Genomic DNA, 18245 nt, shown 5'->3' on the forward strand with positions numbered 1-18245 from the left:
TTTGTGTAATGTATTATCTATATGCATTGTGGTTAGTTGGGTCACCTTTAATCCATAGTTTCTCTATCTGTTGATCATTTTATGGTCTTAGAAGGCTTTTCACTTTTTGTTTTCACGTTTGATAAAAAGAGAGAAATTGCTGTTGTTGCAGTCTGTTGTGTCTGGTTATTATTTCAGTAATATTGGCTATTGGCTCCTTATGGAAGTTTAACTCTGTGTAATGGGAATATTTATGTTTTTTTGCAGATACGCACAACTCTGAAAGTATTTGAGATCAATCAGGGAAGGCTTGAAACATCTCTCCAAGACTCTCTGGAGGAGAAATCTCACCTACAAGAAAGCATTAAACAGGTATGTGATATTCTGTGAGTGTGGAATAACCACTTCACATGGATTTCCTTCTCATTTTATGCAGACAAAACATTGTTTTCTTGTCAATTATTTGATTAATCTACAGGATTTTACAGATATGTAAATAGACAAAATTAAATATCCTTTCTGTTTATATATTTCAGGTGTCCATTCATTTTGTGCTGTATTTTTATATTTCTTACTGAATCACGAAACCTGGGCGCTAGTTTGAAGTAGAAAATATAAGGAAATAAGGAAAAACATCCAGCACACTGTGGATGTACTTGTAATATAATGTAAAAACAGTGTCCTGCAACCTTTTAGCACCCGAGGCCCGGCAAAAAGAGGAGAAATATTTTCTGTGTGTGTGCGTGTGTGCGTGTGTGTGTGTGGGGGGGGGGCAGTGTGTGTGTGTGTGTGTATGGGGTGGCAGTGTGTGTCAAAGTTCCGAGCTCGCGAGAGGAGAACCTGGCGAAACGGCAAGTTAGAGCTCCCCTCTCCCTCCCCTGCCGGCTGCCGCATTGCACTGCTAGCAGGCCGGAGATCTCTGATCTCCCCTCCGATCCTTCAGGCACAGTTTGCGGTCAACTTATTGCCAGTCCGCGAAAGCTTTCACCCAACGGTATAGTCGGGTGAAAGCTTTTGCGAACTGGCAATAAATTCTTGCGGACCGGCTTTAGAAGACCTCTTTGACTATGAAAGCACCATAAGTGCCTAGTTTGTTTGTGCTGCACTAAATTTTTTTTAAGCATACTTCCCTATGAACTCAAAGTATGATCTTTACCAATGGTGAATATGAACCTTCTATGTGCTTGTGTTTTCAGCTGTCCAAAGAAGCCGAAGGATGGGAAGAACGTTTTAGCGAGCTTTCAGAGAATTCACGCATGCTGACCTCTTCCGTAGAGGTTATGCAGCAAGACCTGAGCAACAAACAGAGTCAGATCAAGGTATGCGTTGGTCAAACCTTTTCACCAGCATATGGATCGTGTTTCATACCTCGGATTACCGGGATCACGGTCTGATTCTTTACAAAAATGTGTGGAATGCAAAGAAATCCTGCATAGAAGACATAAAATAACGAAGGCAGGATTGCTCCATAACCTTAAAGGACCACTCTAGTGCCAGGAAAACATACTCGTTTTCCTGGCACTAGAGTACCCTGAGGGTGCCCCCACCCTCAGGGACCCCCTCCCGCCGGGCTCTGGAGAGAGGAAGGGGTTAAACTTACCTCTTTTTCCAGCGCCGGGCGGGGAGCTTTCCTCCTCCTCTCCATCTTGATCGCAACGTCATCGGCTGAATGCGCATGCGCGGCAGGAGCCACGCTCCCCTCAGCCGGTCGCATAGGAAAGCATTTACAATGCTTTCCTATGGACGCTTGCGTGCTCTCACTGTGATTTTCACAGTGAGAAGCACGCAAGCGCCTCTAGCGGCTGTCAGTGAGACAGCCACTAGAGGATTTGGAGACTGGATTAACCCTCAGTATAAACATAGCAGTTTCTCTGAAACTGCTATGTTTATAAAAAAAAGGGTTAATCCTAGAGGGACCTGGCACCCAGACCACTTCATTAAGCTGAAGTCGTCTGGGTGCCTAGAGTGGTCCTTTAATTAAGAAATTAGGATATTCAATATGTCCACAAACGTTTACACCATAGATGGTTTTGCACTTCATTTCCATTATATGTCTGCTAACCTGCAGAGTAAAAGCGTCTGGTGTGCCAGGTTTAGAATGGCAGCAGATTTGGGACAATATAGGAACCACTTGGCAACACAATGGAGTTTATTCAATCATTACCAAATCGAAAACCGAATGTAGGTCAAATTATCCATGTCTAACTGTAGTGGAGTTTCTCAAAATTCTTTTTTTTTTTTCATTTTGCTTCGATTTGGTGTTTAGTGAACAAACCTGTATACCTTTTTGTTTGTCCATGGGTTGGTTTTGATTGGCAGCAGAGATGTATGCGTGAAACGAAACCTCTTCTTCTGTAATGCAGTCTCTCTTGCTCTTCACTTAACATAAGCTGGTATTGGCAATTAAAGAACTTCTAACATATAGAAGCTCATGGGCAGGACCCTCTACCTGTTGTATCGGTCTGTTCTTATTTTGTTGTCTTTCCCAATTTACAGCGCTGTGGAATATGTTGGCGCTTTATAAATGTCAGTAGTAAATAAATATATGTAACCGCTTGGATGATTTGGAGTGTAGCATGGGGCATACTAAGTGTTTTTTTGGAGATTGGTTTTAAGTCAGAATCCTTCAACCCCCACCTTTTGCAATGTTGTTTGAGGTGGTAATGCACTTCTCAAAATGTATTTTATTTTTTTGTTTCTTTTTAGTCGTTAATTGATAGTTTGTTAAAGATGAAGGACTGGAGCTCTGAGGTGGATGACGCAAATGAGGCAGATGATAACTCAGCCCTTGATATCAAGTGGGACTTTGAAAATGGGGAGCCCTTAGGTATGTAAAAAGACTGCAAAATACAAAATAAAATAATGAAGCTAAAAAAAACTTCTATTTAAAGTTAATTAATCTGCTAGATTTCTATATTAAAAAGGAAAGGGCTGCCATCAGTGGAATGTATAGTATGTTTCTAATTCTCATTAAACCACAACGTTGATTAAGGCATTTTACAGACGAAACGTTGTCGTTTTATTGAGATTTGAATAATACTATACATTTCACTGATTTCTGGCAGTCTGTTCCTTTTCATTTATTGTATTGACTGAGGGGTGAGCGGTCCCCTTGGGATTTGGATCCCGTGTGCGACATTCTTTGTTATACTGGATTTCTATCGTTTGCGGTCAGCTGTCTCTAAACCAGGAAGCTGCTCAGCCAATCAAAAGGCTCTCGCTCTTTTTAACGGAGCCTGGAGTCGTCCTATGAACCCCAGTTTAGGATGTAGTTAGCATGGTGTTCACGGCTGGAATCGCAGCTGCTATTGGCTGTGCTGATTTTTCCTTCACAGACATATTGGATGTGACGTGGTTCAGGGTCCTTTAACCCCTTAAGGACACATGACATGTCTGACACGTCATAATTCCCTTTTATTCCAGAAGTTTGGTCCTTAAGGGGTTAATGTGAGCTTTTTGGGAGCTGATCACTAGGGGTGGGAATTTGTACAATACATGTATTACAAAATGTTGCATTGTACATCATAAGCATACATTAATACGGTGTTTGGAGAGTCTATGTAAACAGTGGTGAGGTTTTAACAGTGGTGAGGTTATATATATATCATTTTTTTTTTTTTTTTTTCATTTTATCCAGGAGACCCTCAGAAGCGAACCATACAGAAGCTGATCCACGCTGCCATGGTATGACGAAACACATAAAGAGCCCTCCGCTTGTTTGTAATAACTGCACCAACAGGTTGGAATGTAGTAGAAGCTACAATATTAGCAGCTTTAATATTAGATTGCTGGCCCTTGGGGCAAATCCTGCTTCAGATGAAGAGGACATTAAATTATTTAACAAAGAGAGGTGCAGAAACGGGAAACACCTTAATAAACTTTCTATATGCTGAATATAGATCAATATTTGCTATTTTGTAGAGTTGTAAAATAGTTTGGTTATTTTCCTCCCCTCCGCTGTGAGTATTCTACAGACGGCAGGTAACTTCCAGTGAAGTTGTTATGGTCCCCAGAGAGTCCCATTAATGCAGCCCAGCCGGTGATTTAGTTAGACATGAATCAATGACTTGGGAGGGTTATTGTATTAATTCTGTAACCGGGATACTTCGTTACCTTCTCCAACTACTTTCACTTCTGTTTACGTAGCTAAATGCATCGTTAAGAAGTGTTGAATCTGAAAAGCAGCAGATTTACGAAAACCTCTCCGATGAAGTGAAAGCAAAAGAACAGCTACAGGGTAAGTGAGCGTGCCAAACTGGTTTATTGGTTTATTAGCTGGCAGTAACGATTAGTCAGTTATATATATATATATATATATATATATATATATATATATATATAATTTTCTTTTAATTAATTTGCATTTGGGACGTTCCATCTTCGCCTTCTAGTTCTAAAACCGCATGCGACTATATGACATCACACATCCTGCTGTCTCCGTAGGGGCTGTCTTAAACTAATGTTATCAATAGAACGCATCAGTGTAGTGCCTGCAGCTAAAAGTTAGAGTGCACTCAAAAAAACCCCTATTTTTGGGGGGAGGAGGAATGGAACAATGATTTGCACTGTGCACACAGTCTACTACTATCTGAATGTATTTATCATAAGAAAAAAGTTTCACACACGAAGGTCAAGGTGGTCCAGTGGATTCCAGGCTTTGGTTCTCAGTGTCCTTCAGCTTCTGTGCCATGACATACACACAGTCTGCTAAGGGGGGACCATACTTACTAATTCTGTTTCTTTTCACAGAATGCATTAATAATCTCCAAAACTCCAAGCAAACTCTGTCCACTGACAACAAGTGCCTTGAAAGCGAGATGGAGATGCTGAAGCAGAAAATTAGCGTAATGTCTGAGATGTATCAAGAAAATGAAACCAAGCTTCACAGGTATGGCTGATCACCATACTAACGGTAAGGAAGTGGGAGAATGAAAGACATTACTTCTTGGTGGGTTATTTGTAGGGAACAAATCTAAAGGAAAGTTCTAACAGTGGAGCAATTAACAGGAAAATTCCACTGGTTTCCTTTGTGACTGCATCACTAGATCTCCCATGATGCACAGAAATTAAGGACATTTGACTGGCTGAGCATCATGAGATTGCTACTGTAGGTCACGAACATGGCACAAAGTGCGTATTCAATACTACACACAAGCCATAAAATAATTCTAGGTTTCCTTTTCTATTTAATGTCTCACTGCAGTGTTTTGATACGACTGAATTCATTTAGCATTAACATTTTCCATCTCCTTTCAGAAAACTAACAGTGCAAGAAAACGAGCGAATGCAGAAAGAGGAGAAACTGTCCAAAATGGATGAAAAAGTTAATTTAGCTGCTGGAGAACTTCTCCACGTCAAGTAATTCTTTTTATCCATTCAGACAAAAATAACGGTCACTTTTTGGAGAACTAGAATTGCTAATTTTCTCCCCCTTGATTGCAGGACTCGCGTAAAAGAACTGGAAGAGGAGATTGAAAAGACGGTCTGCTCCTACCAAAGCCAGGTTAGTTGTGGTAAATACAGACAGACTGCTCCTACCAAAGCCAGGTTAGTTGTGGTAATTACAGACGGTCTGCTCCTATCAAAGCCAGGTTAGTTGTGGTAAATACAGACCGTCTGCTCCTACCAAAGCCAGGTTAGTTGTGGTAAATACAGACCGTCTGCTCCTACCAAAGCCAGGTTAGTTGTGGTAAATACAGACGGTCTGCTCCTACCAAAGCCAGGTTAGTTGTGGTGAATACAGACGGTCTGCTCTTACCAAAGCCAGGTTAGTTGTGGTGAATACAGACGGTCTGCTCTTACCAAAGCCAGGTTAGTTGTGGTGAATGCAGACGGTCTGCTCTTACCAAAGCCAGGTTAGTTGTGGTGATTACAGACGGTCTGCCTCTACCAAAGCCAGGTTAGTTTTGGTGATTACAGACGGTCTGCTCCTACCAAAGCCAGGTTAGTTGTGGTGATTACAGACGGTCTGCCTCTACCAAAGCCAGGTTAGTTTTGGTGATTACAGACGGTCTGCTCTTACCAAAGCCAGGTTAGTTGTGGTGAATACAGACGGTCTGCTCCTACCAAAGCCAGGTTAGTTTTGGTGATTACAGACGGTCTGCTCCTACCAAAGCCAGGTTAGTTGTGGTGAATACAGACGGTCTGCTCCTACCAAAGCCAGGTTAGTTGTGGTGATTACGGACGGTCTGCTCCTACCAAAGCCAGGTTAGTTTTGGTGATTACAGACGGTCTGCTCCTACCAAAGCCAGGTTAGTTGTGGTGATTACGGACGGTCTGCTCCTACCAAAGCCAGGTTAGTTGTGGTGAATACAGACGGTCTGCTCCTACCAAAGCCAGGTTAGTTGTGGTGAATACAGACAGACTGCGAAAAGGACCAAAAGAGTCAAAGTCATTGAGAACAGCAGCCAATAAACCATAAAATGAAAATTTAGTCTCAAAACTAGCAGGTTCTGCAGATTACACAAAGATGTTTGGAACCAGATTTTAAAATTGGACAATTTGTATTTTCTACAATAAAAGAACAAATTGGATGGGGAGAAGGATACAGAAGGAAAGAAGTGGGGGGAGTGGGGAGGGGTCCAGAAGATACTTAAGTATTATATCGTTCATAGATTGTAAGCTCACGGGCCATCTAGCCAAGCACTTTGTATAAAAGAGCTCCAATGGCTAGATATCAGCTTACGGGCAGGGCTCTCTCTACCTCTTGTATTTGTCTGTGTATATTGTACGTTTCTCCACTAATTGTACAGCGCTGCGGAATCTGTTGGCGCTTTTATAAATAGCAGTTATAAATAAATAAATAAATAAATTATGTACTTTTCCAAGAACAAGTATACAATGTTAATTAGATTCCACTTCAAGATGAAATATGACTACCTATGTGAAAAACACAGTGCAGCTATTGTCTCTACACAGTCCTCCTTAGATCTTACAGTGGTACAGTAGGGTCACTCTGTGTTTTCAGTAGAGTGGACAGGGATGGGCGTTGTTGAGATGGCTGTCAACAAGACATGGTATATAAGTTTCTGTTTAAATTTAGGGATGCCTTCAGGGAGAAGCATTGCTAAGTAGATGAGTGGGCGGAAGGGCAAAGATTTTGCAGTTAGTTCTGCCAGTAGGTTCCGGACATTGTGCAAAAATGGTTTGATTCCTGTGCATTGCCACCAAATGTGGAGAACCGTCCCCTCTTCTAGGCTACATCTCCAACAGTTCTAAGAGCTGTCTAGGTATAAGTTATGAATGTGTGTTGGTACCATGTACCATCTATATATTATATTCCAGAAGGGTAGCGGACTTAATGAGCTGTTGATTAGTGTTGAACAATGAGTTCCACTGTTGTTGGGAGATTTCAGATTCTAAATCCGTGTCCCAATGTTGTGCAGGCATAGATTTTGGAAATGGGTGGTAATCTAGCAGCATTCTGTAACACATGGTTTACAGGTTGGCCGCAATTGCCTATTGATACAAATCTGTTCCCAGATAGTGATATCCTGCCAGTGGTGAGCATTGAAGGGTCGGTTGGTTGTCCCTGAGTTTAAAAGGATTTCAATTGCATATGGGAGAATTGTGAGGCCTGTGGTAGCCCTTAGAAGTCTATCAGCTTTCCTTGGGAATGGAGGTGATATTCGTGCGTCAGATTCTTGTCGTGCCACGGTCTAGTGTGACTACAATATGGGAGGGCCATAATAGATGTGGCTTGAGGAGCTTAGTATGGATCTGTGGGTATCCCAAACATCTATGCTCCACGTTATCTGTGCTGGCGCTGTGTTTAGGGATGGTCTGAGTGATTTCGGGAAGATCAAAAGGTTGTAGCAAATTACGTCTCATTGCCAGCCATTGAGGTAGGGGGCCTTTGAGAAAATGAGGCAAGACTGAAGCCAGTATGAAGGCATGATATGTTTTAACATCCGGAACTGCTAAACCCCCTGCTTTAGATTATTGCCTTCATGGCCATTCTAGGTCTAGTGCCTGCCCATATCTAGTAATGTCCTTTTGGACATGTTTGGGAACCAGATTTTAAAGTAAATTTGTCCTCCACAAAATGTGTATTACAGGATAATCTCTGCGTTTTGCCAGCATAATTACCTGAAAGTGTTTGTTTTAGATTAAAGGTGACATTCATCTGGAGTTTGAGTCCACTCTCTGCAGTTGGTGTACATGCATCATTTGAAAATCGAGAGGCACAAACTCTGTCCTTTACACGACAGTATATACACGATCTTATAGCCAATGCTGTACACGAAGACGGTAATAAATGCTTACAAAAAATAATCTGCTTAAATGAATAGCCTTATGTACTGGAAACGCGTGGCGTACATAACTTTAATACAATAACAACTACTAGAAAAAAGGAAAAACATGCACTTTGTACCAAAGACCACATTTTCATAAATTAAACTCAACATGAAAGCGATAATCTGAAATAGATAACTCTACAAATCCATAATACATGGAGGAAACCGCCACGTATAACTTTCTTTTAGAAGATCACCAGGATAGCCAGGGTTAGGGTCACATGGATGTGAATGGATAAAAGGAGATTTTAAGAAATTTATTTATTTTTTTTCCTTCAGGTTTCGTCTTACGAAAAGAAATCCCATGACAACTGGGTAAGTTATAATTTTATATACCGGATTACATAATTACATAGAGAAAAGAGACTTGCGTCCATCAAGTTCAGCCTTCCTCACATATGTTTTTGCTGTTGATCCAAAAGAAGGCAAAAAACCCAGTCTGTAGCGCTTCCAATTTTGCAACAAACTAGGAAAAAATTCCTTCTTGACCCCAAAATAGCAGTCAGATGTCTCCTTGGACCAAGCAGCTATTACCCTACTAATTAGAAATTATATCCCTGTATGTTATGTTTTTGTAAGTATTTATCCAATTGCAGTTTAAACATCTGTATGGACTCTGATAAAACCACCTCTTCAGGCAGAGAATTCCATATCCTTATTGCTCTTACTGTAAAAAAAACCTTTTCTTTGCCTTAGATGAAATCTCCTTTCTTTCAGCCTAAATGTGTGAGCTTGTGTCCTATGTATAGCCATGTTTATGAATAGATTTCCAGATAATGGTTTGTACTGGCCCCGAATATATTTGTATAATGTTATCATATCCCCTCTGCGGTGCTGTTTTTCCAAACTAAACAGATTTAATTTTTTTAAAGGACCACTATAGTGCCAGGAAAACATACTCGTTTTCCTGGCACTATAGTGCCCTGAGGGTGCCCCCACCCTCAGGGACCCCCTCCCGCCGGGCTGGATTGAGAGGAAGGGGTTAAACTTACATCTTTTTCCAGCGCTGGGCGGGGAGCTCTCTTCCTCCACTCCTCCACTCCTCCTCTTCGGCTGAATGCGCATGCGCGGCATGAGCCGCGCGCGCATTCAGCCAGTCTCATAGGAAAGCATTTACAATGCTTTCCTATGGACGCTGGCGTCTTCTCACTGTGATTTTCACAGTGAGAAGCACGCAAGCCCTCTAGCGGCTGTCAATGAGACAGCCACTAGAGGCTGGATTAACCCATTTATAAACATTTCTCTGAAACTGCTGTTTATAGAAAAAAGGGTTAACCCTAGCTGGACCAGGCACCCAGACCACTTCATTAAGCTGAAGTGGTCTGGGTGCCTATAGTGGTCCTTTAACCTTTCTTCATAACTAAAATGCTCTATTCCTTTTATCAATTTTGTAGCTCGTCTTTGCACTTTTTCTAGTGCCATAATATCTTTCTTTAGAACAGGCGCCCAAAATTGCACAGCTTATTCAAGGTGTGGTCTTAACAGCGATTTACCATTGCGATGTAGAATGATACAGTTTGTTAAATCATTATTTCTATTCAGTTAAGTTCTGCTTAATGAGAATCTGTATGTTTAACATGCTTTGTAATTTGAAGCTCACAGCCAGAGAGGCGGAGAGACATCTCAGTGACCTTAAAAAGGAAACGGCGCACCTTCGCCAAAAGTAAGTTGTTCATGTTGTAGTATATGTTATACCTGAATGGAGCTTGCTAAAGCTTTTCACAAAAACTCATACTATGTGAATAAACAATATAAATAATCTTAATGTGTCTGTGGTGGGATTCATATATTGCCTGCTGAGCTCCCTAATGTAACATGGGGATTAGGGGAGGGGAATAATGACTCCGCTCCCTCCCCATGTGCATTTAATATATAAATCGATTTGGAACTCTAATATACAGTCTATAGAGAAATAGGCTCAGCTGATAGTATGTTATACAATACATGGCACGGCCGACTGTTACATTGGATCCTGCCAGAACGCTGTGATAAATCCAGTGATTCTCAGACATGGTATGGGAAGTCCACTCATCCTCTACAGAGCAGGTATTCATAGTCTGGCTTTGCTTTCTGATCCAGGAAAAATACTACAATTCTCATGATCTTTAGATTTTATGGGTATTGGTTGGGAATCTATGTTTCTTTTACGGAGAACTAACCGTACACTAAAACATTGCGTAAATGTCTGCTCTTATTTAATTAAAGCTATCTCTATTCATTATCTCTGCCTCCGACTTCTCAGGTTAACTGAAGCTGAGTACAAGGTGGAACTTATTGAAAGAGATCCCAGTGCCTTGGATGTCTTCCATACAATTGGCAGAGGTACGATTTACTATATTATTATTTCTTGCTTTCTCTCATTCAGGAAAATGTAGGATATCTTCATTATTATTATTATTATTTTTTTTACATCTATGCAGTCATGTCATTATCTGCCATACAACCTTTTATGTAATCACACCGTATACACTTCCATTGAAGATAGTTTATACATATTTAAAGGAGCACTAAAGGGTCAGGAACACAAACATGTATTCCTGACCCTGTAGGGTTAAAACCTCCATCTAGCCACCCTGGTCCTCTCTTGCCTCCCTAAAAATAGTAAACTCTTACTTGTATTCAAGTCTGGCGCTGCACGCTTTGTCTCTGTTTCGTGTAGACCTGCCCACTGCCTGCTGACCTCAGCAGAAGTGGTAGCCTGATTCAATCACAATGCTTCCCCATAGGATTGGCTGAGACTGAGAAGGAGGCAGATCAGGGGCCCAGCCAGCACAATTCAAACACAGCCCTGGCCAATCAGCATCTCCTCATAGAGATGAATTGAATCAATGAATCTCTATGAGGAAAGTTCAGTGTCTGCATGCAGAGGGAGGAGATACTGAATGTTTGGATGCATTTTAGGCAGCCATGACCCAGGAAGGATCTCTAACAGCTATCTGAGGAGTGGCCAGTGAAGTTATCACTAGGCTGTAATGTAAACACGGCATTTTCTATGAAAAGACAGTGTTTACAGCAAAAAGCCTGGAGGGAATGATTCTACTCACCAGAACAAATTCAATAAGCTGTCGTTGTCCTGGTGACTATAGTGTCCATTTAACAACAACAACAACAACAAAAAAAGTGTATGTGTGTGTATATATATGTGTATGTGTATGTGTGTGTATATATATATGTGTATATACACACACACACACACACACTTTTTGTTGTTGTTGTTGTTGTTAAATGGACACTATAGTCACCAGAACAACGAAACATATCCAAATAGGTTGTGGTGGGGAAAAATTGTGATTGAAAACCCCTTCCACCTGAAGTATGTGGATAGTTAATACAATGTTAAACAAAAATCTGCACACCAGTTAAGCCATAAGACTTGCTTTTCCCACAGAAATCCCAAATCTGCAGTGATGTTACAACCGCAAAGGATTCTGGGTGGCCATGTGCAAATTAGTTCAACAAAGAATCACATTTTTGCCTCATTCCATTTTAAACATGGATTCCTTTTAATTTGTGTTTGCTATATACAACTGCTTGGAACACAATTTAGGAAAAGATGCATCATAGAAACATCATCACTGGTTTTGCATCTTATCCTAAATGGTGTTCCAAGCAGTTGTATATAGCAAACACAAATTAAAAGGAATCCATGTTTAAAATGGAATGAGGCAAAAATGTGATTCTTTGTTAAACTAATTTGCATATGCCCACCCAGAATCCTTTGTGGTTGTAACATCACTGCAGATTTGGGATTTCTGTGGGAAAAGCAAGTCTTATGGCTTGACTGGTGTGCAGATTTTTGTTTAGCATTGTATTAACTATATATTATTATTATTTTTTTTGGGAGTTCCTGGATAAGATGGGTATAAGGGTATGCATTTTTTTTTAATACTTGCCTTTATCTTTCATTTCCTGATATAAATATTCCTTTACATTGAAACTATATATGTATGTCCAAGGGATGAAGGAAAGGGGAATCTAGGTTTGTATAGCAATTGAAACTTTAATTAAATGAACCTTTTAAATGTACAGTCTCCGGTCTAACCAGATCTTTAAATAGAGCTGATTTGCAGTAAAACATGATTATACCCTCTGTGTATTGGTGTAATAATCCTGTCTGCCCACGAAGGCTGGGGTTGGCTGGGGTTGGATTATAGATGGATGTGGCGGTATATCTGCTTTATTGAATGGCCCTGTAAATACTAACATGTTCTGGGAGACCATAAACTCTCTCTTCTGTTTTCTCCCAATAGCATATGCAGATGTTTATATGAACCACCAAGGTATTAATGTTCATATTCATAGAATAAATGCCATCACATACACTACATTCATTCCTAACATTGTTTGTCCTGTAAATGGTCTTTACATGGAACATATCCCACCTTTCATTTTGTGCTGAATATAAATGTGTGTATATGGTATGAACGTGCTTTAAGGAATCTGATATATTTTTTTTTTATTATTTATTTTATTATGATGTATGCCAAAGGTGCTTTTGTTTAACCCCTTAAGGACACATGACATGTGTGACATGTCATGATTCCCTTTTATTCCAGAAGTTTGGTCCTTAAGGGGTTAAATAGAATTTTGGTAAAGATTAATGTTAATATTTTATTTCCATTTTTGCCTTAAAATAGCACAGATTGGGCAAGTCATGCAACTTCAAAATGTTCCAATGAGTCTGTAATGACGGTCATTTATTTATTTTTTTTAACTTCAAAAGGACTCAATGTTGCCATAAAATAGGTTTATGAACAAAGTGAGGGAAGGAGGATAAAATATCACCTTTTGTATTCTAATGAATACCCCTATGCCCAGTCTGCATGCTTCATCACACTACAAATATTAGCAAACGTTCCCATGTTTTGTAATGAGTTTTGGGAATAATCTAATTTTCTTTGTTGTTCCTAACATGGTCTGTCTGAATCTTTTTAGAGAGCTCTCCGTACGGACATTCCTACTTTAGCCGATTGCATGAAAGCAGAACCTTTCTGTCTCCCCCCACGCTATTAGAAGGCCCCTTGAGAATTTCACCCATGCTTCCTGGAGCGGACAGAGGTAACTGAGCAAAACCCGTTGTCTACAACTTCTCCTTTCAATACCAAAGAAAGAGAGCGGAGCTTTGCAAGGACCCTCGATGGTGGCTTCATTGCTTGCAGTGCGATGGCCCGGGGGTGCAGGGGAAGATTTTATCTTTCTCAAATACTCCTCTTCTTTTGGTGAAGGGGTTGTTTTGTGTTGGCTGCATGAAATATATTTTATTGTAATTTATTTAAAGGTACACCAATGCACCATAACCATTACAGCAGAGATGGTAGTTTGCCACTCTGTAGTAGTTATGGTGCTTGGACGTCCTTCAAGTAAGGAAAAGCATCAACCCCATTACAGCTTATTGATGTGGTTATGGTGCTATACAAACTACTCTTAAGAAAGATATATGCTTTATTTTATTCTATAAATGACAATCAAGCATATTGCATCAAGTGCCTAAATAGTCCTTTGAAGTCACCCCAAGATCTCATTTTTGCCAGGTTCGAGGTCACCAGGATATTACCCAGCATTCCATAGCCGAGAGCAGAGAGATGTAAATGCTGAAAGAAAAGCAGATCACCAACGGACTCTTTCAGATGCTGGTTCGTTGTCGCCTCCATGGGACCGCGAGCAGAAAGCCAGCCTCCCCCCACCAGGTAACGTGGCAGGAACAAGACATGAATTGTGATGCTGGGAGTCCGGAGGCCCTTTTTTGACCTCTGATTGGCCAGCTGTTTGATTACATGAAATTCCATGGTCGTCTCTAGGTCTGTCAACTAAATCAGGATAAAACCATTGACTCTCAGCTGGCCTTTTCAGGAAAGATTTATTGCATTGTTCTGAAAAAAAAATTCCTTTTCATGAAATGGTTTTAAAAAATGGTCTAAAATGTTGGCTTTGCCTGCCTAAATCCCACTATTGTACAAAAGAGTGACACCGAATGCTTTCCTGGTTGAAGAAATGATGGAACGATTGCATTCATTGATAGTTAGAGGACGACATAGGAAGAAGAAAAAAAATCCAACAGATTTAACCCATTGTGCAGGAAAGGGGTCAACCAAAACCTTAACAGAATGGCTGCAGATAGTTTGGCACTTTGATAAATTCCCCCCTTGGGGGCTAGTTATTTGCATGTCTATTGGCTGTTGAAGACCTGCCTTTTCTGAGATTTTCCTGAAGATATAATTGTATGATAAAACTGTCTATGCATTGTGTGTTGGTATTTCTTTGAAGTTTAAATGCAATTAAGAGGAATAGATTGACTTGACTACGTATGCCAGTGAGTGGCTGTTCTTGTGCGTGTGATGCGAGATGATAATCTATGAGTAATTGAATAAAACTATGGCTTATAATAAGTGGAATACTTAGATTTTACTTTATTTTTACTTAATCATGTTTCCTTAAATCCAGAACCACTTTTCCAACATCGAAGACCGGAGCGATTGTATCATTATCCTGCACCTTCTGGAAGATTCTCCGGTCCCGCAGAACTCACCAGAAACCAGGGAAAACCATTCCACGACTCAACAGGCAAGTTATTCTGGTTACCCTATGGCTCTTTACAGAATGTTTATTTGGTGTCAGTTTGCTGGTGAGTTAATATGTTCCTAGAATAAAGGTTTCCTAAGTCGGCTCCAGAGAGGTGGACACAAAATTCACAAAGACATAGACAAACAGCATTCTGTGCTAGGTGTGTGTTAGCAATATGGCCAGCACAAGTGGCTTTCCCGCTGATGCTAATATACTTTTTCTGTGTTGTGCTTAGATGGACAATCTTCTCCAGAATATAAATCCAGCAGGAATGGATCTGAAGAGAATGAGGTATGTAGTAATAATATGAATAGGAAGAAAAGGACATAGAATGTTTGTTTATTTTCTGCTATAGATCAATATTAATAGGGATTTCTGCTCAGGGATGGATTTTTCTTGACTGGTACGATTGTATCTAGGACATGTGCTAGCCAGTGTATAATGAGAGAGATTTTTTTTTTTTTTTAAAAACCTCCTACAGTCACCTAATGTCTGAATAAGCTGCCTTGTAGGAACGGTGGGTGTTTAATTTTAGTCTCTATTTGCCCCAAGCTGGAATCGATATTGCGATCAGCAAACGTGAAGATCATATTTACTTTTTATAAATTCATCAGCTCTGCTGAAATCAGTCGGCATCTTGCATAATCACTATCACATCCTACTAGAACCTGTAACAACATTTTAACTTCTCCTGTAGAACCTGCGTGCTTTGCCAAGACCACCGATGGAAGGAGAAGCAATGGAGATGACACATGGTGTCTACACGGGCCATCCGCCTCTTATGAGGATGCCTCTGTTACCAATGGATCCTAGGGGGGCTTTTTTCAGAAGACCGTTCCCTATGCCGCCGCCCCCTCCAATGGAGATGTTTGGACCACCCCCTTATCATGGCATGTCGCCAATACCACCACTCCATGCTGCAAGTAAGCAAAATACTAATACTAGAGTACTGCGTACGATTAGGGGTGAAGAACACTAGTAAAGGTACAAAATACTTATTGGGGAGAAAATATCTAATTTACCCAAAAATGAATTCATGTTAAGAGTCCTTCATTCTGAGGGGCACTGCTAATTTAGTTAATTACATGTCATATAACAGAATGTTTCTTATGAGCAATACAAGTCACCATTAAGATGAGAGGGGCAGTCAAGACAACATTTTCATTAAAGGAACATTCTGGGCACCATAACAACTTAATCTCAATTATATTGTTATTGTACCAGTAGGTTATAGGAGCCGTCATACCTTATTAAAACCGTTTAACCCACAGTTGAGACGGAACCAGTCTGGTCTCTTTACAATTCCTGTTATTGTAAATGAATGGAACACTGTTTCACTGTAGTAGTTATAGTGCTTGAAGAGCCAGAAGCTCTCTCTGAGCGAAGTATCGTAGTGCTTAGCTCATAGACCAAGTCTCGGCTCTCTCTCATTCGCAGTGCAGACAGGGGTGAAAGACCCCACGTAAGAAGCCACTTACAACAAGAGGGTGCGCTTATTTTAACTCCATTATAAACATTATTTCCTTTTGTTTCTTATTTCAGTGAGGAGCCCCATGCCAGTGCCGCATTACCCACACTTCCCAGTGCACGGAGATCAGCCATTCCATCCGCAACATGTGCGGCCAGTCTCCAGAAGTGACCTCCCTCCAGCCAACGCTGCTGCTGTTCCTGTACCTCCCGCCAGTGAATCCGTGCCTGAACCTTTACCGGAAAATAAAACTTGACATTGCCTGAAGATTTAATGACTCCAACCCTTTAAATAATTAACTTTAATATAAACATCTTCAGTAGCAGATTTCAGGAAAGTGATTTGTACAAATTTGACAATTGTGAATAACTGGGATGTACATGAAGATTTGTGTTTTTTTTCCCCTTAATTTAAGATAATAGTCAAGAATTGTAGATACATTTTTTTTTTTTATAGAATTAGCTTATTTCTTAAAGCAGAGCTGCCTAACTCATGAACCTCAGCCAGAAGCTGATCCAAACCTATTGTAAATACTGAAGCAGAAAATATTGGTATGGGAGGAGGGAGGATAATTAAAGTGTTTTTTTTTTTTTTTTTACATTATAAAATTAAAAGAGCAGAGCTATTCTGCTGTTTTACTACAGGCTTTTTTTTTTTTTTTTTTTTTTTTTTTTTAACCTTCAAATGATGAAATAATTGTAACAGATAAGAAAACTGTGACTTTCCGTCCTGGCTCAGAAATCCGGATCATGCAGATCAATGAGATGCTTTGTATGTGACCATATTATTCTTTGAGTGAGTATTGGAAAGGTCTGTGAGCTAATTTATCATGCTATACAAGTAGATGAGCTGGCGTTAGTGCTCCCGTTTCAAATTAAACTGTTTTTATGATAGGAATTGGTGTAGGTTTTTATTTTTCCATTCAGTATTGCCAGCAGTGTTATTAGAATATAGACTAGTCCAGAGTAGCTATCGCCTGCTGCGTAATGTAAGTAGGGCAAAGTGCAATAATAATCACCCAGCTTACTGCTGTTTGCCAGCTATTTTCTGATCACGTTCAGAGCCGGGTTATGCACAGCATTCTAAGGTAGATAAATGGAGTTTAATGAATTAACTGGACATCGGACACAATCCTTACAAAACCATACATATGGAGCTGTCAAATTGTAATGTCTCTGCTTGTAATGTATCGTGTTTGCATCTGTGAGTGTATAGAGCTGTGTGAATGGATGTAGGGTTAAATGTTAGAAGTGGTTAGGCTAAGGGGGGTGCAGTTTAGAAAGGGTTAATGTCAGACTTAGAATACATGGGGTGTTAAGAGTATTAACCCCTTAAGGACCAAACTTATGGAATAAAAGGGAATCATGACATGTCATGTGTCCTTAAGGGGTTAAAGGACCACTATAGGCACTCAGACCACTTCAGCTCAATGAAGTGGTCTGGGTGCCAGGTCCCCCTAGTTTTAATCATGCAGCTGTAAACATAGCAGTTTTAAAGAAACTGCTATGTTTACATTGAGTGTTAATCCAGCCTCTAGTGGCTGTCTCCCCGACAGCCACTAGAGTCCGCTTCAGCAGTTCTCAGTGTGAAAATCGCATTGAACTCACGTTCGATGTCCATAGGAAAGCATTGAGTAATGAATTCCTATGGGCGATTTGAATGCGCACGCATGTGCATTTGGAGCAGACGTCGGCGCTGGTGACCTCTCCTCCCCCTGCCCAGGTTGCCAGGAGCTGGATTAAGGTAAGTGGCTGAAGGGGTCCAGCAGGAGGAGGGATTATAGTCGTGGTATAAGTGGATTTTAGAATTATAGTGATTGAGTATTGCAGTACATGGGGTGTTCATTAATTTTTTAACAGTAGTTAAACCCAGGATTAAAGGGAAAGACACAGAGAGCTGGGACTGCACTGAGTTTTACAACCTCTATAACTGTTCCTGCC

At 40.4% G+C, this 18245-nt stretch overlaps 1 protein-coding gene across 4 annotated transcripts in view; it reads left to right on the forward strand.

The window, feature by feature from the left end:
- The window catches only part of MIA2 (MIA SH3 domain ER export factor 2), a 49561-nt gene extending 32359 nt beyond the window's left edge, over window positions 1-17202 (forward strand). For 3 of the 4 annotated variants that reach the window (XM_063440186.1, XM_063440188.1, XM_063440189.1), the window contains exons 14-31: window positions 247-351; window positions 1176-1298; window positions 2686-2806; window positions 3617-3663; window positions 4126-4216; window positions 4729-4867; window positions 5236-5337; window positions 5422-5482; window positions 8556-8591; window positions 9872-9939; window positions 10519-10598; window positions 12527-12556; window positions 13212-13334; window positions 13808-13963; window positions 14718-14837; window positions 15073-15128; window positions 15535-15760; window positions 16380-17202. In XM_063440186.1, coding sequence (XP_063296256.1) covers window positions 247-351; window positions 1176-1298; window positions 2686-2806; window positions 3617-3663; window positions 4126-4216; window positions 4729-4867; window positions 5236-5337; window positions 5422-5482; window positions 8556-8591; window positions 9872-9939; window positions 10519-10598; window positions 12527-12556; window positions 13212-13334; window positions 13808-13963; window positions 14718-14837; window positions 15073-15128; window positions 15535-15760; window positions 16380-16561 — 1866 coding nt within the window. In that variant the 3' untranslated portion in view covers window positions 16562-17202. The remainder of the gene's footprint in view (window positions 1-246; window positions 352-1175; window positions 1299-2685; window positions 2807-3616; window positions 3664-4125; window positions 4217-4728; window positions 4868-5235; window positions 5338-5421; window positions 5483-8555; window positions 8592-9871; window positions 9940-10518; window positions 10599-12526; window positions 12557-13211; window positions 13335-13807; window positions 13964-14717; window positions 14838-15072; window positions 15129-15534; window positions 15761-16379) is intronic. The other variant, XM_063440187.1, reaches the window with a different exon arrangement.
- The last annotated feature ends 1043 nt before the right edge of the window (window positions 17203-18245 follow it).

This window comes from Pelobates fuscus, chromosome 13 (assembly GCF_036172605.1).
Source record: "Pelobates fuscus isolate aPelFus1 chromosome 13, aPelFus1.pri, whole genome shotgun sequence".
NCBI lineage: Eukaryota > Metazoa > Chordata > Amphibia > Anura > Pelobatidae > Pelobates > Pelobates fuscus.